Source organism: Primulina huaijiensis, chromosome 18 (genome assembly GCF_012295235.1).
Source record: "Primulina huaijiensis isolate GDHJ02 chromosome 18, ASM1229523v2, whole genome shotgun sequence".
Classification (NCBI taxonomy): domain Eukaryota; kingdom Viridiplantae; phylum Streptophyta; class Magnoliopsida; order Lamiales; family Gesneriaceae; genus Primulina; species Primulina huaijiensis.
The window spans coordinates 8192793-8215892 of NC_133323.1; the positions used below are offsets into that span (position 1 = coordinate 8192793).

The 23100-nt window shown below is 34.5% G+C and overlaps 1 protein-coding gene and 1 long non-coding RNA gene across 2 annotated transcripts; both read left to right on the top strand.

Annotated features, from left to right (window-relative positions):
* The first annotated feature begins 13313 nt into the window (after window positions 1-13313).
* On the top strand, window positions 13314-14383 carry LOC140963884 (uncharacterized). The gene is made up of 3 exons (XR_012172782.1): window positions 13314-13638; window positions 13753-14072; window positions 14137-14383. It is a non-coding gene; the product is annotated as an uncharacterized lncRNA (long non-coding RNA).
* A 3231-nt stretch (window positions 14384-17614) lies between these two features.
* Window positions 17615-22511, top strand: LOC140964875 (chaperone protein dnaJ 16). The gene is made up of 11 exons (XM_073424845.1): window positions 17615-18089; window positions 18830-18953; window positions 19052-19134; window positions 19259-19370; window positions 19451-19555; window positions 20663-20713; window positions 21112-21201; window positions 21302-21410; window positions 21669-21817; window positions 21894-21947; window positions 22033-22511. The coding sequence occupies exons 1-11, from the start codon at window positions 17953-17955 to the stop codon at window positions 22246-22248; spliced, it is 1230 nt and encodes a 409-aa protein (XP_073280946.1). The 5' UTR covers window positions 17615-17952; the 3' UTR covers window positions 22249-22511.
* Window positions 22512-23100: the final 589 nt, after the last annotated feature.

Here is a 23100-nt window from a genome sequence, read left to right on the forward strand (position 1 = left end):
ATGGTAAGAGCGTCTAGTAGCATCGCCCCATGATTTCCTAGGTATCACTGATAGTGCCTGCAAGAACCAGTCGATTATGATTAACGTACAGTACGGTCCCTTCATCTTATATATCCCGATCGAATCTGCAACCATTGGTTAACCGAAGGTTGCATTTTAATTCAATAACTTCTTGATAAATATAAATAGTGGCATCGTATGTACTGTTGGAGAACTCCTTCTCTAACGTCCATCTCATACTCTGGCCAGATATTCCACGCACTATAATTTCATCAGATCACATAGGATATCCACACCCGCATGTGAGCGGTGAATCCTCGACTACAATGCACTGGCTCCTATATGTGTCGCAAATGTACCCAGCCTCGCCACCTGATGACTCTCCTGGAGCCGGTAAACGAGTCAAAGCACAGCCCTAGCATATAGAGCATCATTGTTGTCCCGAGTCGTAAGGACAAATGGTGTACAATCATAACAACATACTTATCCTCTCGATGAATGATAACCACCTGAAAAGTCCGAGGGAGGGTTGTTCGGTATAATCATCATATGACTACGCATCTGCATGTTTGGACATCTTTATGCTCTTACCAAGAAACACGGTACACAACATCACAGATATTATTCTCGAGCTCAAGCGACCTTTATCCATGTTTTAGACGGCTGAATCGACTAGGAACGAATTTAGATCATACAGTGTTTACAAATGAGTTTCAACATCGAATTACGATTCATTTGTATTAAAGTATAATCAAGGTCTTTATCTATGTTGTTCATATGAGTATACAGATAAAGAAATAACAAACCATGAAATAATGAATTATATTAAAATAAAGATTGTTTATTACAATTGAGTCAATAAAATCCCTAGTCAATAGTTGGCTTGCAGGGCATCTACTATAACAATCTCCCACTTGCCCTAGAGCCAACTACCTATAAACTTTAATCTCATTGCTTCGCGATGCTTCTAAAACAATAGTCCTGGCAAGGGCTTTGTAAGTGGATCAACAACATTATCTGCAGAGGGGACTCTTTCGACTGATATATCTCCTCTTCCCACAATCTCCCGGATGATGTGGAACTTCCTCAGTACATGTTTGGATCGCTGATGAGACCTTGGTTCCTTTGCTTGCGCAACGGCACCAGTGTTGTAACAGTACCCCGGGACTGTATCAACTCCATTAGGAATAACGCCCAACTTTTGGACAAAATTCCTCATCCAAACTGCCTTTTTGGCTGCAGCAGATGCAACAATGTATTCAGCTTCATTAGTGGAATCCGCAATGGTTTCTTGCTTGGAACTTTTCCAAGAGACAGCCGCACCATTAAGCATGAATACAAAACCAGAGGTCGATTTCGAATCATCTACGTCACATTGGAAGCTTGAATCAGTGTAGCCTTCCAATTTCAATTCTCCACCCCCATAAACCATGGACAAATTCTTAGTCATTCTCAAGTACTTAAAAATATCTTTCACTGCTTTCCAATGCATTGGACTAGGGTTCGCATGATATCTGCTTGTAACACTTAAAGCATAAGCAACATCAGGGCGTGTCGATATCATACCATACATGATACTACCAATGGCTGATGCATACGGAATACGTGTAATCATCTCTATCTCTTCATCAGTTTTGGGACACATAGCTTTAGATAGAGTAACACCATGACACATTGGTAAGTATCCTCTCTTGGACTCTTCCATAGAGAATCGTTTCATAATGGTATCGATATAGGTGGCTTGGGTGAGCCCCAAAATCCTTTTTAATCTATCTCTATAGATTTGTATTTCTAATATATAAGATGCTTCACCCATGTCTTTCATGGGGAATTTACTTGCTAATCATACTTTAGTTGATTGCAATAATCATACATCATTCCCAATGAGCAGAATATCATCAACATAAAGTACTAGGAATGTCACTGCACTCCCACTAACTTTCTTGTACACGCACGGTTCCTCAGGATTCTTAGCAAAACCAAACTCTTTGATAGTGCTATCAAATATGAGGTTTCAACTCCTTGATGCCTGCTTGAGACCATATATTGATATCTGAAGTTTGTATACCTTATGCTTACTTCCTACTGATGTGTATCCCTCAGGTTGAGACATATAAATTTCTTCTTTGATGTCTCCATTGAGGAATGCAATCTTTACATCTATTTTTCATATCTCATAGTCATACCATGCTGCTATGGCCAGTAGTATTCTAATGGATTTAAACATAGCAACTGGTGAAAAAGTTTCCTCATAGTGAATTTCTTGCCTTTGAGTATAACCTTTTGCAACCAGCCTTGCTTTGAAGGTCACTACCTTCCCATCCGCCCCAAGCTTTCTTTTGTAGATCCATTTGCATTCTATGGGAACGATTCCCGCAGGTGGATCCAATAATATCCAGACTTGGTTTGAATGCTTAGAGTCCATTTCTGACTGCATGGCTTCAAACCATTTGGTTGAATCAGTATCAGATATTGCTTCTTTGAAATTCATTGGATCATATCCAACACAATGCTCATCATGGCTTTGTTAATGAAGAAGCGTATATCTTGCAGGTAGTCTAATAACCCTATCAGACCTTTCTAGGAGCTTGTACTTCAACTACTGGTTGCTGGGAAATGGGTTCAACTTCTATAGTTGAGGGAGTATCTTGAATTTCTTTAAGTTCTATCATCTTGAATTTTCTATCTAATAGAAATTCTTTTTCCAAAAAATGTGGCATTTCTTGAAACAAACACTTTTGTTTCATTAGGGTGATAGAAATAATATCCAACATAATTATCTGCATATCCTACAAAGTAGTACAAAGTGGATCTACTATCCAATTTGTCTCCCACTGTCTGCTTCACGTAAGCAAGACATCCCCATATTCTCATATAAGAATATTTGGTAGTTTTTCCCATCCATATCTCATATGGAGTTTTATCCACTGCTTTAGTATGGACATTATTTAACAACATTGTCGCAGTTTCAAGCGCAAAGCCCCAAAACGATGTAGGCAATTCAGTGAATCTCCTCATAGATCGAACCATATCCATCAAGGTTCGATTTCCACATTCAGAAGCACCATTCAATTGTGGTGTTGCTGGTAGAGTCCACTGTGAGAGAATCTCATTCTCTTTTAGATAATCCAAAAATTCAGCACCCAAGTATTCTCCACCTCGATCAGATCGAAGTGTTTTTATACTTATTTCTAGCTGATTTTCTACTTCAGATCTGAATTCTTTGAACTTTTCAAATGCTTCAGATTTGTATTTCATCAAATAAACGTATTCGTACCTCGAATGGTCATCAGCAAAGGTAATGAAGTAGGAATGCCCAAATTTTGTGCTAACACTTAGCGGGCCACAAACGTCCGTGTGGATCAAATCAAGTAAACCATGCTCACGTTCAACGTTTCCATTGAATGGAGTTTTAGTCATTTTTTCTTTTAGACAAGACTCACAAGTAAGTAGAGAATTTATGTCTGACAAGTCAAACATGCCTTCTCCCACTAGCTTATGCATATTTCTTTGGGAAATATGATCGAGTCTAGCGTGCCATATTTGTGCGGGATTTGGATTTTCTATTTTTTTTTTGTTCGTTGTTGTTCTTGTATGTGTTTGGACATTGTTTAAAGGAATATCCTCTAATTTTAAGTTATAGAGATCGTTTGTTAATTCTCCAGTTCCAATCAAACATTCATGCTTGTATAAATTGCAAACATCTTTAGCAAAAACACAAGAATAATCATCCCTATCAGGCATTGAAATAGAAATAATATTTTTAACTAATTCAGGAACAAATAAAACGTATCACAAAAACAACTTAAAATTATTGTCCAAAATTAAAGTAACGTCTCCAACGGCAGTGGCAGCAACTCTTGCTCCATTTCTTAGTCTTATAAAGGTCTCACCATCTCTAAGCCCCTTGCTTCTTCCCATCACCTACAAATCATTACATAGATGAGATCTGGTATCCAATACCCAAGAAGAAGAATTAATAGAAACATTAACTTCAATATAAAACATACCAAGGCCAGAACGCTTCTCGGCAAGATACTCATCGCAATTACGCCTCCAATGTCCAGGTTCGTTGCAGTGAAAACCGACTTGTTCTGACTTGTCAGGCTTTGTGGGCCCCTGATTTGGTTTCTTGTATGGCTTCTTATTGGGCTTGTTCTTCTTCAGAGGGGCAGAACGCTTCTTGCCTTTATTTGGGGCTCTCTTTTTTGTACCATACGAAGAACCCACCAGAAAAACATGATTTTTTTTTAATTGTGACCTCATAATTAGTGAGCATATTGACCAACTCTTCAAGGCTGGCCTCAAACTTGTTCATATTAAAATTAGCCACAAACCAATCCAACGAGGCAAGCAAAGACAGTAATAGAATATCAGTCGAGAGCTCACTAGGCATAACCAAGTCGAGTCCCACCAACTTCTCGATGAGCCCAATCATCCTAACACCATGCTCATGGACCGAAGTCCCCTCTCGCAAGCGTGTAGTCATGAGTTCTTTAGCAGTAGCATGTCTCTCTGAACGAGTTTGTACAACATACAATTCTTTCAGATGAAGGTGAATGTCAGCAGCTTTCACCGCCTCCTCGAACCTCCTCTGAAGTTCATCCGACATAGAAGCCAACATGTAGCTCTTAGCTTGAAGATCATGGTCCCACCATTTCTCAAGTTTAGCTAGCTCAGTCCTACTGATATCAGGAGCTGCCTCCTTTGGTGGCTTCTTATCAAGCATATACGCAATCCTCTCGGAGTTCAGAACAATCTTTAAATTTCGAAACCAATCATGATAGTTATGGCCAATCAATTTGTTTTGATCGAGAATGATTGAAAGCGGGTTACGAGTAGACATCGTAAATATACTGAAAATGAAAACAGATAATGTTTACTGATAATTTTAAAATAATTCTAAGATATAAAATATGGATTTTTATTTTATAAATTTACCTCCCACTATTTTGACATTTCCACCACCCTCTGATGAAAAAGGGAAATCGTATTTCCTTAGTGGGCACGTAGAGTTCAATTAGCCAATTATAATCCCAAATAATATAAGTCCATTATAATTTCTAAAAGATAGAATCCGATTGCATCTGTAAGGCCCGAGATTTTTATTACCGTAATCTGAGATTAATCTTAAATGATTTATTGATTAATCTCGGTAATTATAGACGGAAAGGATTAGATCGGGAAAGACAAGAAAAGACGTAAAATATGTGCGAGGATGAGCCCTCGCGCATATGCACGACTCAGCCAGGCGCATATGCACGAGGTAGGCAGAACATTGGGCGCATATGCGCGGAGTGAAGGCGCGCATATGCGCAAGGTGTCCAGTTAGCCAAAGAAAAAGTCCAGAGGAGTTGGCGCATATGCGCCGGATGGAGGCGCGCATATGCGCGAGTGTGGGTGTGCACGCGACAGTAAGTCTCGCGCATATGCGCGACGATGGGGCGCGCATGTGCGCGAGCTGTCAAGAACACAAGCGCCGAGACTCGAAGGTCTCGCGCATATGCGCCAGCGGTGGTCGCGCATATGCGCGAGACGTGCATTTCGAAGATGGAGCCACGTTTTCTTGAGCATGCATTGATATATATAAGAATTGCAATTGTTCCTTCAGATTTTCAAGGAAATCGATCGAGGAAAGCTCTGTAGAAAATCCTTACGCCTTTTCTTTTAGAAATTTGAAGGTTACGGAAGATCCGTCTATCCGATTTTGAATCCGACTTCAGTATTGTGTTCCTATCAACGCAGGGTGCAACTGGACGTAAGTTTTGTTACGTTTAGACATGATTTGAAATTATGATATTGTCAGAATCAAATATGAATCATATATGATGTTTTTGATACAGTAGACATCGTATATTTGAAGTCAGATTAAAGAACAGACTGTTTATGTAATTGTTATGATTTTTGGAGTTGAATTGATTGAGATTCGATATCAGATTTGTATTATCGTTGAGATTCTGAGTTATACCGATATCGATTATGAGTTCTGGGATTATATCTGTGATGTTGAGATTGACGGGGTTATTGAGATTGTATTATTATGCCGTCGAAATATCAGCAGATTGACATTTGATCAGATTCAGTATTTATTGAGATTGTAGTGTGGTACCGTATGTCTATTGATATTGATCAGATTGTGTTTGGATTTGAGTAATGATCAGAACAGGTTTTGAACTGAGTTATAGACTGATATTGTCTCTATTCGATATTGTCATTGCCAGATTGGATATGGACAGAGTTGAATTCGAGACTTCGTCTTCGTCAAACGGAGAAGATAAAGGTATAAATTAATGTTGAGTTGGGATTGCACAACTCGAGTGAGGTTTGACTCGAGTTTCCCTAAATCACATACTTTATTTTATTGCATTGATATTTGCAATTAATGAATGAATTGATATGCTTGTTCTATTGATATATAGATAGCAGGTATTAAATGATTGGTCTTGTGACAGAAGTGCCTGATAGTGATAGAATCGTCACTGACACATTGCACCTTGTCACAGGATAAGAATATGGCGGAAGTGCCATAGTCTTTGACAGATAGGTCAGGACATCGGACGTTTGGCCATATCGAAGTGGATAGAATTGGAGTTGCTTCTATTACTGATGTTCGATATGGAAAGGGCCAAAATCTTTGAATAAGAACGTACCACCACCCCGATCGGGAGTGTAGGTGGGTGTATGTTCTTATTCTGATCGGGATCCCTAGATTAGGACTGAGTCGAGTCTGAGTCTAAGAATCGCGGAAAGTAATTCATTGATTAATATTGATTTATGTTTCGGATTATGATACATGCGATGAATACTTTATTTATGTTTTGATTAGGATGCATGTTATGAATATCTTTTATATGCTGTTACATTGATTATATGATTGCATGTATACATGGTTTATACTGAGAATATAATTCTCACCGGAGTTATCCGGCTGTTGTCTTGTTTATATGTGTGCATGACAACAGGTGGGACAGGATCAGGGTCAAGAAAAGAACGACGCTGGACTAGACAGCGTGGAGATCCGCGCCCAGAATTAAATTAGGATTCAACACTGATATGTAGTTGGACCTAGTTGCATTATTATAGACAATACAAGATTTGTATGTTTATGTTTAATATGTATTTCAGATCGATTTACATTACGTTTCCGCTTTGTATTAAAAAAAAAATTTTAGACCCTGTTTATTATAGTTGTTTAATTAGTCCCAATGACGATTAAGAACATGATTAGCGTCCGGGTCCCCACAGCATCCCTATGCAACCTCTGTGTGTTTTGCCTCACGTTTAATAAGGACCCAATAATATGACGCCGTTTATTTTCACGTGTCAAACCAACCCATCAATATTAAATTATAGTGGACGGTCGCCATGAGATCTCCCAATAATATGAGCCAGATAGTGTCCGTAGGTAGCGATCAACATGCAGCCACGGTTGATGGAAGGCAAGGAAAAATTAAACTCTTTTAATTTTTACTTTTTCGGTTTGATATAAATTTTAAATCTTATTCAAAATGAAGGATTTTAATTTTAAAATTGTCTAATCATTTTAATTTAAAAAGCGCGTGCTACGAGTTTGTATGTTTGCCGGATTCATGCAACTATATTATTTAATAATATACATACATACATACATACTACTATATATCGCATATATCATAATATGAAATTCAACAACAAATAAGGATGATCGATCGCCAACACTATTAGATCTATGTGAGCCATACATAGATCCAGGTCCAAAACCTTGGTAAATGCAGGGATGCAAATGCAACTATTACAAGAGCTTTCGATATTTTACATGTTTTCAACTTGTTCATCGGGCCCACCATCTTCCATTCTTGATCTCCCACTAATTCTAATAATTACATTTAAATAGCCATTGCACATAAGGAATACATCTCATAGGGGTGGGAACGGGCCATAAACCAGGCTCACTTTAATAATATCAAATATTAAGAAAATGAATAAAACAGTAAAATATCTTAACATACACCTAATACATTGGTCAATGCTCTCGATCATCCTTCATGCATTTAATATCAAATATTAATATCAATTTAATTAAAAAAATTTAATTAATTGATAAATCATATATCTAATAATTTTATCAATAACCACCACAATTATTAAAGAATTTAATAAATTAAATACAAACTTTTATTTAATTTTAAATTAAATCAATAATAATTGATTTCTTGCAAAATTAATTTTTACCATAAATAATTAAAATCATATTCTAATTATTTATTTTACAAAAAATTATTAATTTTCCAAAAATTAATTTTCAAAAAGAAAAATTGAACCAATTTTCAAAAATATCAATTTTACCCAAAATTTGAAAAATCAGAAAATTGCACCATAGGCCCAAAAAATTCAAGCCCATCATCCACCACGCTTCCCGAGACACTCCCGGGCAGCCGCCAGCACTGCCCGCCCACTGCCCGATATCGGGCAGTGTCGGGCAGTGGCGGGTCTTCTGTGCGCGAAGGGCGCACAGCGTGCGGACGCTCCGCGCATCTGCCCGGAACAGTTTCGGGCAGATCCAAAAAAATGTTTTTTTTGTTTTCTGAAAAAAAGAATTTAATGGTGCTACAATTTTCTGAAAAATTTTCTTGCGTGGTTAGAAAAAAATTATTCAATATCAAAACCATACTATTTAGAAAAATCTTGGCTTTGATACCACTGTTGGATCTCGGTTTTTACATGCCCAAACGCAGCGGAAGTTTTAAAATTTTTATTTTATTTTGACAATCAAAATATATTTGTTTGAGCACTTATATGATTTTATGAATAAACATTCATACGGCGTTAAAATTTTATACCTTTGGTGAATAAAATCACTTGGCTACAACTAATCCGGTATAGGCGGATCTAGCTCTTGATGAATCCCGACGAACGATCTTCAAAAAACTCCTTCCTTCAAACTTCTAATCAAGTCCACGACTAGATGATTTGTTCCTCTTCTAATTGCACTAGAAAAATTAGAAGAAATTTTACGTTGGAGATCAAAGTTAGAGAGACGGCTCAAAATTTTTCCCAAAGCGGAGTGGCCGAAATTTTTAGAGTTGGAGGAGGAGGAATTTCGAAAATTCCAAGGTGTGGAGGCTAGGGTTATTGCTTGATTAATTATTTTTATAATTAAGATAGCCATTACCTTAATACACATAATTAACATTAATGGATTTGATTAATTAATTTTGCTAGTCCAACTAGTTTAATTAATTAATCAAAGTCCATTAAAAACTTTAATTATTTAAGTATGTTGGACTTATACTCCTACAAGCCCATTAAACATACTTTCCACTATATTTAATTTAATATTTAATAAACTCAATTTTTGAGCTTAATAAATTAAATTAATTATAAATTCAACATTTGAATTTATTATTTAAATTATAAATTCAACTCCTTGAATTTATCACCTCTAAAAATTTAATATTTAATAAACTCAATTTTTGAGTTTAATAAATTAAAATCTCAAATTATATAAATTCAACTCCTTTAATTTATTCTCTCAAAAATTTATTATCATAAATTCAACTTCTTGAATTTACCATATCATAATATAAATTCAACTCCTTGAATTTATTCTCTCAATGGGAACAAACGATCCAGTGCTTGTGTGACCCTCAATGGTTCAGGGATACAGCTAGCCGTGGGTTCACAACTCCTTGTGATTCAGGACATAATCTTTTATGCGGGCTTACACTTATTTGGCCCAATCTATGTATCAACAATTGATCATGGGAATGTCAGAAATCATATTTCTGATTAAACCCATCGAACCACGGTAAGAGCGTCAAGTAGCATCGCCCCATGATTCCCTAGGTATCACTGATAGTGCCTGCAAGAACTAGTCGATTATGATTAATGTACAGTACGGTCCCTTCATCTCATATATCCCGATCGAATCTGTAACCATTGGTTCACCGAGGGTTGCATTTTAATTCGATAACTACGTGATAAATATAAATAGTGGCATCGTATGCACTGTTGGAGAACTCTTTCTCTAACGTACATCTCATACTCTTGCCAGAGATTCCGCGCACTATAATTTCATCAGATCACATAGGATATCCACATCCGCAGGTGAGCGGTGAATCCCCGAGTACAATGCACTGGCTTCTATATGTGTCGCAAATGTACCCAGCCTCGCCATCTGATGACTCTCCTAGAGCCGGTAAATGAGTCAAAGCACAGCCCTAGCATATAGAGCCTCATTGTTGTCCCGAGTCGTAAGGACTAATGGTGTACAATCATAACAATGGACTTATCCTCTCGATGAATGATAACCACCTGAAACGTCCGAGGGAGGGTTGTTCGGTATAATCATCATATGACTACCCATCTGCATGTTTGGACATCTCTATGCTCTTACCAAGAAACGCGGTACACAACATCATAGATACTAGTCTCGAGCTCAAGCGACCTTTATCCATGTTTTAGGTGGCTGAATCGACTAGGAACGAATTTAGATCATACAGTGTTTACAAATGAGTTTCAACATCGAATTACGATTCATTTGTATTAAAGTATAATCAATGTCTTTATCTATATTGTTCACATGAGTATACAGATAAAGAAATAACAAACCATGAAATAATGAATTATATTAAAATAAAGATTATTTATTACTATACTTGTCAAATTGGGCCAGACCCGTCAGGCTGGCCCGTCCCGTCATAAAAATTAAGCGGGTTGGGTTGATAAAATAACAGCCCGTCTGGAGGCGGGCCAAACGGGCTCATCCGTTTGGGTTGTGGGCTGAGACGGGGCGGGCCCGCCAAATTAGGATAGAGTTTTACATTTTAGGTTTTAAGAAATGGACATTGAATAAGTCTCCTCACTCTTGCCGAGCTGTTGCCGCGTCGATGTGCTTAATCATGATTTACCCATTCAATTAACTATCCAAGCTGCTGCTACCTCTTTGTTATTCAAGATTTGAGTGGCTTTCCTTGCCGGTTGAAGGTGGTCACCGTAAATCAACATCATTTGTTTCTCAGCCGTTTTCTGGTAAAATCTCGCTGCCCATCGAACTCCATTGCTTTTTCTTGGAAAATTGCTCTAGAAAGTGAATTTTTTAAAGTTATTTAATGAGCCTGTTGAGATTTCTATTAGCTTCTTGAACATGATATAAATAAAATTTGCAATATTTAAGCTCAAAGAGATTTTAATGACATATGTCTCACTGTTTTTTGGGTTTCAAAGGAAAAAAAGAAAAAGAAAGAACACATTATTATGTGATTACATCCTTAAATTTGTGTGATTTTCTATTTCTTTAAATTACCAAAAAACAGGGATCAAAGTCCGAAAAAATGCCCGAAAAGTAACTGAAAATGACTGAGAAACAAATGATGTTGATCTTCCTTGTTGGTTTTCCATATCGTAAAGGTTTTGTAACTCAGCATCCCAAATTAATGGCTGAATTTGTTGTATTAAAGTTGGTTTTTGAGGGAAAAAAATGCTTAAAAAAAGTATTATATTTTGCCCACTGGTAATTCTTCCCGTCAATTAGCATAAATATCTTTTATTGGAAAACTAAAGATACAACATAGGAAAATAACCAAAAGTTATTTAACTATTTAAATAAGAAACATAAGTGGAACTTGGAAGGGGTTAAATAACATATGTGTGTTGATAAAAATGAAAACCACATACCATTCATCATGACTACCTTGAAACCAGCTCAACTCTTTACCATAATTATTTACCATAATTATTATAAAACAATACAAAAATAGCATCCTCGTACTCAAAAAATGCACATTTATATATTAAATGAGCTCCAAGCTTTGAAACTAAACATATGATTGAACATATTGCTTGATGTATACAGATAGAGTAGCAATATGAAAGCAGAAATTGGTAATCTTATTTATATGGACTATCTATATTTTTCTCTTGTATCTGAAAATTTTTTTCTAATCTAAAAGGTGTGAATGAAGATTGCTTGAAAAATGTTATGATTGAAATGACTGAAGTTATTAATATTTTTCACCATTGTATCTGCAGATTATGGATTCTACCATAAACCAAAGTATTAACATAGATGATTATGAGAAAACTGAAAACAACAAGCATGGTAAGGAGGAAGCTACATCAAAAAAGCCTAAAGAATATTCTGATGTCTGGAATTATTTTACAAAAAAAGAGATTTGTCAAGATGGTATACAAAGAGCCGAATGTAAGGCATGCAAGAAAGAGTATAAATGTGGGAGAAAACAATACAGGACTTCTACATTAAGGCGTCATCTTCAAAATTGCAAAATGGTAAAATTTCATGATGTTGGACAAATGATTATTGATCATGATGGGAACATGAGGTAAAAAAAATAGATCAAAAAATTTCGCGTGAGTTGTTAGCTGGAGCCGTTATTAAGCATGATTTGCCGTTTTCTTTTATCGAGTATGATGATATTAGAGCTTGGGTTAAATATATAAATCCTGATGTGCTTTGTATTTCCAGAAATATTCTTGTTTCCGACATTTCAAGAATCTACATGAGAGAGAAAGATAAACTCAGGCAAACTTTGGTTAACATAAAAAATAGAATTTGTTTAACTTCAGATGTATGGACTGCATGCACTAGTGAATGCTACATTTGCTTGAGTGCCCACTTTGTTGATGATGATTGAAAATTGAATAGTAAAATACTTGGCTTTGCTCATATGCCTCCTCCACACTCAGGAGTCGAATTGGCATCAAAATTGTTTGGATTTTTGAAGAAATGACGTATTGAGAAAGAAGTTTTCTCTTTGACATTGGATAATGCATCAAGTAATGATAATATGCAAGGCATTTTGAAATAACGACTCTCGTTGCATGATAGCTTGTTGTGTGATAGTGAATTTTTTCATGTTCGTTGTTCTGCTCATATATTGAATCTCATTGCCCAAGAAGATCTTAAAATAGCTAGTGTAGCTTTGAATAAAATTAGAGAATATGTCAATTATGTGAAAGGTTCAGAGGGTAGGATGAGAAAATTTGAAGAATGTGTGAGAGCAGTTAGTAACATTGACAGTGGTATTGGCTTGAAATTGGATGTGTCTACTCGTTGGAATTCAGCATATTTGATGTTGGATAGTGCCATCAAACATAAGAAGGCATTTTCTTCTCTTCAATTGAATGATAATAATTATAAATAATTGTCCTTCAATTGAAGAGTGGAAAAGAGGAGAAAAAATATGTGAAATTCTTGAGCCATTTTATGATACCACTAATTTGATTTCTGGTTCTTCTTATCCTACATCAAATTTGTACTTCATGCAAGTTTGGAATATCGATGTTTTGTTAAATGAGAATTTGTCAAATGAAGATTTGGTGATAAGTGATATGTGTAAAAGGATGAAAGAGAAGTTTGATAAGTATTGGAATCGATATAGCGTGGTGCTTGCATTTAGGGCTATTCTTGACCCACGAATTAAGCTTTCTATGTTAGAGTTTTTTTATTCGAAGCTTGATGATGATCCTATCAAATGCCAAGAGAAGATGTTGATTGTGAAGACAAAATTGTATAAGCTTTTTGAGCATTATTCTAACACCAATCAGACAAGTTCTTCACAACCAAGATCATCTTCTGTTATAATTTCGCATACTCAAAGTGGAGGAGAAATTAAAAATAAAGGTAAAAGAATCTATGATGTAAGTATTAAAATGATTTATTTCTTTTCTGTTTCTTATATTCACTCTTTGGTTTGTTTATATATATATATATATATATATATATATTGCTTTAACATGAGTTAATTCATGTAGGAAATCATGGCATATGAGAGTCAAACCATTAGAAGTGTAGGAAAATCTGAATTAAATCTATATTTGGAGAAGCCAAAGCTTGAATTTGTATATTATCAAAATTTAGATGTTTTGGAGCATTGGAAGAATCATAAGCATCGATACCCTTTACTTTCATTGATGGCATGCGATATTTTTTCTATCCCCATAACTACGGTTGCATCAGAGTCAGCTTTTTTCCATTGGTGCTCATGTGCTCACCAAGTATAGAAGTCGCATCCTTCCTGAAAAAGTGCAAGCTCTTATTTGCACGCGTAACTGGTTGCGTGGTTATGTTTATGGTAATTTCTCTTATATATATAACTTTTCTTAAATTGATATATTGGCTTACTTCGTGTCTTTTAGATGCAGACGATGATGAATGTGCAGATTTCAAAACAACTTCATCCCGAGAAGGATCTAATGTTGTTGAGATTTTTGATGAAGAAACAATGGAAGGAGCTATTGTAGAATATGAAAATGAATGGAGTTTAATGAGAATATACTTTATAGTATTTGTTTAGTTTCTTCATGTTTGGTTTATGCACTTTACTTTTTATGGATTATGTTGTATGCTTTCTTAATTTCTTATTTTAATGTTTGTAAGTAATTTATGAAACTATTTGACCGAAGTGTATTTTTCCTATATGTTTACTATAATAATGTTTAGCATTTTTTCTTAAAAAAATAAGCGGGTCGGCCAGCGTAACCCGCGGCCCAAGGTGGGTTGGGCTGGGTTGGCCATTTAGAGGCCCGCCAAAATGACGGGCTGGCCCGTCCTGTCAGCCCGTTTTGACAAGTTTATTTATTACAACTGGGTCAATAAAATCCTAGCCAACAGTTGGCTTGCAGGACATCTACTCTAACACTAAAATTATCCCGGATCTATTTTCAATCATCATGATCCTTATCGACAATCGAACTGAATCCGATTTAAACAGTATTGAGATCAATTTTTTTTTCCCATCATGTACACAAATAAGTTATTTGTAGAACAAAGTAATTAAATTTTAAATATATTATCGAATTTGATTAGATTCACCCGGACTGGACTAAAATTATCCCGGATCTATTTTCAAGCAACATGATCCTTATCGACAATGATTTCGGGTTTAATTCAATCTGGAACCCATTATATTAAATTCGTCCTGGATTGAAACAGATTAAATTAGACCGAATTCGAACCACAAGTGGATCATATCAATTAGGTGGCTCAATGAAACGCCTCCGAATCCAATATTATCTCATTAAAAGAGAGATTTTTTAATTAGCTAAGTATATGATAACAAAAATGTCATTGCTATTATAAAAATTAACATATATTTACTTTTTAGTGATATTATTACTATTTCATAAGAATATTAACTATATATTTACGTTACGACCTAAGGGTGAATATTATTTTGATTAAATTATAATAATCGGTTGAGTCGATTTAGTTAAATAAAATCAATCCTTTTACTTAAAAAAATCGTTTCTTTCTATTTATTTGGTCCAATTTCTATTATTTATTAAAATACCGAATCAATCGAGATAAACGAAATTTTAAATTTTACAATTTATTTATATCAATATTGAGTTGGTTTTGTGCTTTGGTGTTGAGCTAAGCTTATTTCAAGTGATTGAGCATTGTATCTTCTATATTTATACTATTTTATTAAAGTTGAGTATATGATCGTAACTACCTAGGAAGGACACCGACTTTTTCTTCCAACTTTACCCTTATAAGACACTAATATTATACTTTTGTTTTTTGTTTTTTTTAAAAATTTCAACACACACTTTTATTTTTATTTTTTTATTTCAAAAATTCAAATATCAATTTAGTCCTTCCATAATTTGCTTAATTTCACTTTAGTCCATCGATAATGATAACAAAAATGTACACACGCTTCGCGTATGCAGAATAACTAGTGTTAATTATGCACGAATAAATGTTTGGCTTTTATTTCCGAAATTTATTGTGAATATATTGGTTTCAAGAACTTTCTTATATATACTAATTTTGGTTAAGTTATCGATCAAAATAATTTATTTATAATTTAGTTGGCTTTGATGAAAAATTCGGTTCGATCGGTTATTTTGGGAAAAAATTGTGTTTTCTCAATTTACATAATTTGATTCGGCCAATGATAGAATAAACCAAATGCACGCACCTAAGTATAGTTACTATATATATTAATGCGTAATGCTATATGTAACAACAATTCTTATTACACAAAAAATTCAATACAAAAATCCATTTATCAAAATCTCACGAAATACTAACAAAATCTTACGATATAATAGCAAAATATTACGATATAATTGTTGTAAATATCGTTGTATCTGTATCATTATTCATAATTAATGTGGCAACCAAATTAATATTTATGAGGTGGAGTTTCATTGTCATTTAACCCACTTGATTGCGATTTAATGTCTTACCTTTTAATTCACTAATCATGTCTATGAATCTCGTGATCTCATATCTTCATTCCATATCTAAATAATTAATGATATACTTAAAATAATTATTCATAAATGATTGAGTATGTTCTTGAGAAAATCGACTCGATCTATATATAAAATGACGTGTTAGGTCGGATAAGATTTTTTTTCCTCACAAAATTGACATGTGAGATGATGTCATGAAAGTTTTTGTGTAAATGATTATCTAATTTCTTTTTCTCTAATTTGTTAACGAAATATTAATTTTTATTTTTTTTTATAAAAAAATCTTTTTAACTCGAAATGCGATAGCCTTTTCATTTAATAGAAAAATCGAACGTGTAGCTTTAAAAAAATAAAATGCAACATTTTTAACGTATTTAATTATTTGATTCTTTTAATATTTGTATGCAAAACTTTTATGTAATAGATAAGTTTATGATTAATCTATAATTACTAAAATATTTTTCTATGAATTCTAATTTTGATTATTTTATTATACAAATAATCACATAAATATATATATGCATGCCAATAACCACATTTATGGATTATTAGTAAGAACAAAGTTGGAGGTGAACCGCGAAATACTTGATTGGTACAATCATAGTAAAAAAATTATTTAATAAAAAAAAAACATCTCGTTTTACAAAAAAACTAAATGTGGTAGTAGCGATATAACTTTCCCTTTCGAATAATATACGACTTCAAGTATCATATTTCGATCGATAATTGTTACCTAACAAAAAATTTCTTAATCATTGTATTTCTTATCATTAATGAGAATCATGTTCTTAATTTTGATACATTCGTTTATCGTTTTATCAAAATTTATAATTAAAATAATACAATTCCAATTTTCTAATTCATCCTCAAGTTTTGAATTATTGCACCCAATATTTTTTTTAGGGACCCAACACCTAAGTTTATTGTACCGAATTTATGAAAATTGGATTAAAAAGAGGATAATAAAATGAAGAGTATGTGTTTCACAAGACGATCTTATAGATCTTTATTCGTGAGACAGATCAATTATATCCATATTTAAAATAAAAGTTAATATATTTGACATAAAAAAGTAATACTTTTCCGTGAATGACTTATATAGAATATCCGTTTTATAAAATTGACTCATGAGATCGTTTCAAACCAGTTTTTGTGTAAAATGAAAAGTGACATCGCTTTGTATACGCCAGGGTGCGCATGACACCTCATACAGACGTCAGCTGCACGTGCCACAAAATTTCATTTAACTGCACCAACACTGAAATCTACTGGTTACTGACAGTCTGATATTACGAAGCGGCGTAGCTTTACCACTGCGTATTTTAGCAAAAACTAGCAGTAAATTTGAAATTTTAAACAGCCACCGAAAATATATATATAATAATAGAAAAAAATAGATGCAGCAAAGAAACATGAATGCCACCTAATTTCCTCTCCATCCTCTCATAGCTTTGTCCCCCTCTTTCTTAGGGTTTTCCAATTTTTTTTATTTCACCAATTCTTCCAATGAAACTCTAAATCTTATCTCATTGGCTTAGCTAATTTGAACATTTGTGTAGAAAAAAGGGATTTTTTTTTTGCGAGTTATTATCGGGGTTTTCCAGCATTTCATTTGCAGAAAGTTTTGAAATTTGTGATATTTTTGGATAAGATGGAGGATTTCCTGAATTCGGTTTGAGATTTGACCATAGCTCGGGTTGTTTCGATTTATATTGTTTATTTGGTTGAAGTTTGGAGGAGAGGAAAATGCCTGGTCGTAAATCTAAGGCAGAAAAGAGTGACGCGGAGAAGCAGCTCCGGAGAGACCCGTACGAGGTTTTGGGAGTCAACAGGAATTCAACGGACCAGGAAATCAAAAGTTCTTATAGAAAACTGGCTCTGAAGTAAGATAATGCTGTATTTGATTATATAAAAGTATGTGTAAACTTTTTGGATTAGTTTTAGCTATTATTTTCTGTGTTTTAGGTAGCAATTACTTAATTAAGCTCTCTTTCTGATCGCATTGCCTTAATTCGTTTGTGATTTAGGTGTAGATGTATGCTTTGTTCGGACATGTAGGTGTTTTTTTAGTGTGAAAGGCACTTGTTGGCTATGCGTGTGTTCTATTTGATAAATTTTTGTCTTTATAACTCTTCTTTCATTAAATCAGAGAAAAAATTATGTTGTAAAGAGTGGTTAACAGCATGTGGAGTGCCTCTTCCAGTTGTTTCTGGCCTTGCATGTCAGGCATTCCTGGAATTGCATGTGAGGCTTGATTGCGCACTCTTGATGGCTTTTCTATAGAGTATATCTTTTAGGCGTTCCGGAATAAAAATTTGTCTTTGAGTTATTATGTTTCTTATGGTTCATGGATTGAATAATTGGATGGAAATTTACCTTACAATTCTGCGAATAGAGAGATTGGTAATGTGTGCTAATTTGACGAATTCTTCAAATAACATTGTCAGTTAACTGCTGCCGCTTAGTTAACTGATGCCGCTTACCTCACCTGTTAGTAATATGCACTTTGACCACTTTAAGAGTATGTGGTTACGTGTTGTCTATGTGGAACTCACAGGTATCTGGCCTTTTTGTATATAGAAAATAATTATTGGGTATTTATGCTTTTGTTAAAAAATTTTAGGTACCATCCTGACAAGAATGCAAATGATGCTAAAGCTGCAGATATGTTCAAAGAGGTTACATTCTCATATAACATTTTATCTGATACAGAGAAAAGGAGACAATATGACACAGCTGGTTTTGAGGTTAATGCTTCAGAAGTCAACCTTGCTTTAGCTTTTATTTTTTGCTTCACATTAATATGTTATATAGCTTTTCAATTTGATTGCTTACCTTTGGTCAGGCTGTTGGATCAGAAAGCCAGGAACTGGAACTAGATCTTTCTAGTCTAGGGGCTGTCAATATTATGTTTGCTGCGCTTTTTAGGTTTGTTATGAATCATCAGTTTTTGGAACCTGTTTTTTGTTATTTGCCATGTGGATATGGTACGCTCAACAGAATGTTACACCCTTGAAATGACGAAAAAATTATACAATATTATTGTAAGCAGCAAACTTGGTGTTCCAATTAAAACGACAGTATCGGCCACTGTTTTGGAGGAAGCATTGAATGGTGTTGTTACACTTCGGCCACTTCCACTTGGGCAACCTCTGTGTCGGAAGGTATGGCTCAGTATCTTTGCTTCTTTCTTCATAAAACTAAAATATGGTTTATTGAACACATTGTTTTTGTGTTTAAACAGGTTGAGAAGCAGTCTGCTCATTTTTATTCTGTTACAATAACAGAAAGTGAAGCACAGGAAGGACTTATTTGCAGAGTTTATTCACCAGAAAGAAGTAAGTTTAAGGTATGTTAATTTAGTGGTTCACACTTGTTCTTGCTAAATACTTGCATTTGATTTTTTTGGTTAACTAGTTGATCTGATCTGATTATTCTGATTTATCGGAGTGATTAAATTGTGCTTTAACTCTAAACTTTTCTTCTTGATATTTAGTTGATTGACATTACTCCTTATTGATTTTTGGCATTCCTCTTGAGAGTTGCATGTAATTTTCGAGATCAGATTAATCAGGCAGTGGTAGCTCGGCTGTTCCCCCTAAGAAGATTCGATCTCCTGGACGCTTTGACAAGTTATTAGCTTTTTCCAGGGGCTTGTTTCTTGTTAAATATCATCATCATCATCATAGCACATTCCCGCTAGTTGCGAGGTCGGCTATATGGATATCAGTTTTCCTAACTAAACGATTTTCCCACATATCGTTTCTTAAACCAAGATCTAAGATATCTTCCTTAACCACCTGTTTTCAACGGTTTACCACTCCTACTCTTTTTATTAACTTTCCAATCTAAGATATGTCTTTCTACTCCTTGGATTTGTTTCTTGAAATTCGAGTTTGGAAAGTCAATAAAAGGGAGTATATATACATTTTATTGTGTTGACATATAGGACTTAGAAGTTTTATATTTTTGAATTCGAATGACTGAATTTTGTCCCAACCATCTTATCCTTTTTTTGTAAGTTAGCAATTTTGAAGTGACTTGGCTTTGACTCGCAAAAGCAGTCAAGTTATTTAAGACTTTATTGTGATTTTTGTGTGGAGAAAGTCCTTTGTTTCTAAAGTAATTGCCTCATTTCACATGCATGATGTAAAGAACTATATGTTCTGGGACTTAAAGGCTGGCGACAAATTTTCAGAGCATATCTTTCCGCATTATCGGAATTGTTTTTTTTTCTTCCTGAAATGACTTTCATTAATATTTCTCCATCTATATATCAGAGAATTTAGTCTTTTTTTGTCTATGTGCTGATATCAATAGCCCCATCTCAATTTGAAATCTCACATTTCATTTGATTATCTTGGTAGAAAAAATTAATAAGTTTCTGTCTCTATTTTTGTGATCCACTTTTTTGAAAGACTATTATTAAGGATTACTGTTGTGTTTAATTTTGCAGCTGCTTTATTTTGATTCAGAAAATAACGGTGGATTGAGCCTTGCTCTGCAGGTTGATCTCTATCTTTTACTTGTTTCCGTTCTTTTTTCTATCACTATCAGTGGACATGAATACACCATAAAATTATAACTGGAGATTCAATTAATCAATGAATGAACTTCTCCTAATTTCTTAAGGGTATAATACTTGGCATGGTAATACTGTGGCTTTGGCTCTGATCTTGTGAATAGATTATCATTGCCAATTTTTAGTAAGATAGTTATTACTTGTTGTGCACCTGAATGTTATGCTTTTGTATGTTAGTGTTCGTAGTGTCGGTTCTTCAACAATATTGGTTTCATACTTTCTATTGTGCAGTGCCAAATGCAAAGTTTGTAAAATTTCCTTTTTATTGTGTTTTATCTTAGCATCACTTTAATGGTCGCTTATTCTCAGTTTTTTCTATGCAGGAAGATAGTACAAAAACAGGAAAGGTTACATCAGCTGGGATGTATTTTCTTGGTTTCCCCGTTTACCGGATGGACCCGTCCCATAACTCAGTGAGTAAATGTGATTTCAACCCGCTCCATATCTCTGTCTCCATTTTCCTAAACAAAATTCATCCATGCATGATGTGCTTTCTTCTCAATTCCGATTCAGATGGCAGCTGTAAAAGACCCAGAGACGGCTTTCTTCAAAAAACTGGATGGATTTCAGCCTTGTGAAATTAATGAGCTAAAAGCTGGCACCCATTACTTTGCTGTTTATGGTACCCATGTTTCTTTGGATTTTTGTTGTACGTGGATGTTCTATGATTTGCGCGATGTCGTAACTCAGTGTGTAAATAAGAAGTATGCCGTGAATAGAATATCTGTTCGTTTTTTAAAAAAATACAGAGAGCTGACTTGTACGAGAAAATCGATTTCTTTTTGTTGATATTCTCATAACATATAGTGCGATATCCAGATTATATCAATGGGCTAAGTTTGATTGCTCATTTATGTTGGTCTTTCACACGTTTCTGCAGGTGATAATTTTTTTAAAAGCGTAAGCTACACCATAGAAATTCTTTGTGCCGCACCTTTTCCTGAAGAGAGAGAGAATCTTAGGACAGTGGAAGCTCAAATTTTGTCAAAAAGGGTGGAACTCTCTAAGTTTGAAACGGAGTATAGGGAGGTATGTTTTCCAGCATAAATAAAGATCTGCCATTTATTTCAAGGTTCCTTATTTCATTATTTTTTGAATTTTGAAGGTTCTAGCACAGTTTACGGAGATGACGAGTAGATACGCTCAAGAAATGCAATCTGTAAGTCAAGCCCCTTCGAAAACTATTAGAGCAGGTAATCATTTTTAAAATTTAGCATGATCTGTCTTTATTGGATGTTGCACAGATCGATGAGCTTCTTAAACGGAGGAGTGACGTTCAAGCTTCTTATACAACTCTACCACAAATAAAGCGAAGCAGCAGTAGTCGAAGCAAGAACAAGGCGACATTCAAGGAGAGTGAAGATGGCACAGCGAAGGATAAAAAACAGGCCAGGGACCGGCCAAAAAAGAAAAGATGGTACAATCTTCCTTTAAAGGTCGACAAAAAGAAGCCTTGCTGAACTGTCGGAAGCTCGTATTGCCACCAGCATTTCAATAATGCCCCTTCTTACTCCATGTAATTTATATCTTCCATATTCTCGAGATTCTCTTTTAGTATTCTTGTAAATTTCACATTTTTTTCAGGCAGTCCTACTCGTTATGATTGGTGCCTAACCAGTCTACACGAAAGTCGATTAAATTATTGTACCGATAGCATATTTCCATGTATGAAGTTGGGAAAATTTGATCTTGTTTTATTTATAAAGAAAAACGTTTTGATGGTTGTGTACTTGTCCTGAAAATTTTTTTTATTGATATTTTTTGGACTTGGGATTAAACCATTGGATCGGGTATCATTTGGTTCGAAATATGAGAATGATAAAGATTATATACACGGATGACGTAAATATTTATATAGATAATATAATGATTTATATATATACACGGATGACGTAAATATTTATATAGATAATATAATGATTTATATATCTAATTTTTTACACTCTTGGATGATATAAGAGTAAGTGATTTATTAATATTTTTTTTCGAATCAGAACGGCGTCTCACAGAGCTTGCGTTTTCGAAATCTCTCAACCTTGTGAACTTGTATTGCAAAATTATGAATTTGTCTCCTCTCACAGGATCATGAGAGAGATAACAAGCTTTGTTCTCAATAAGTAGGTGTTAAGTTTTACAAAAACTTCCGTGAGACGGTCTCATGAGTCAATTTTGTGAAACATATATTTTATATGGGTCATCCACGAAAAAATATTACTTTTTATGTCAAATATATTAATTTTTATTGTAAAAATGGACAGGAATGATCCGTTTCACTAATAAAGATCCGTGAGATCGTCTTATTAAAAACCTAC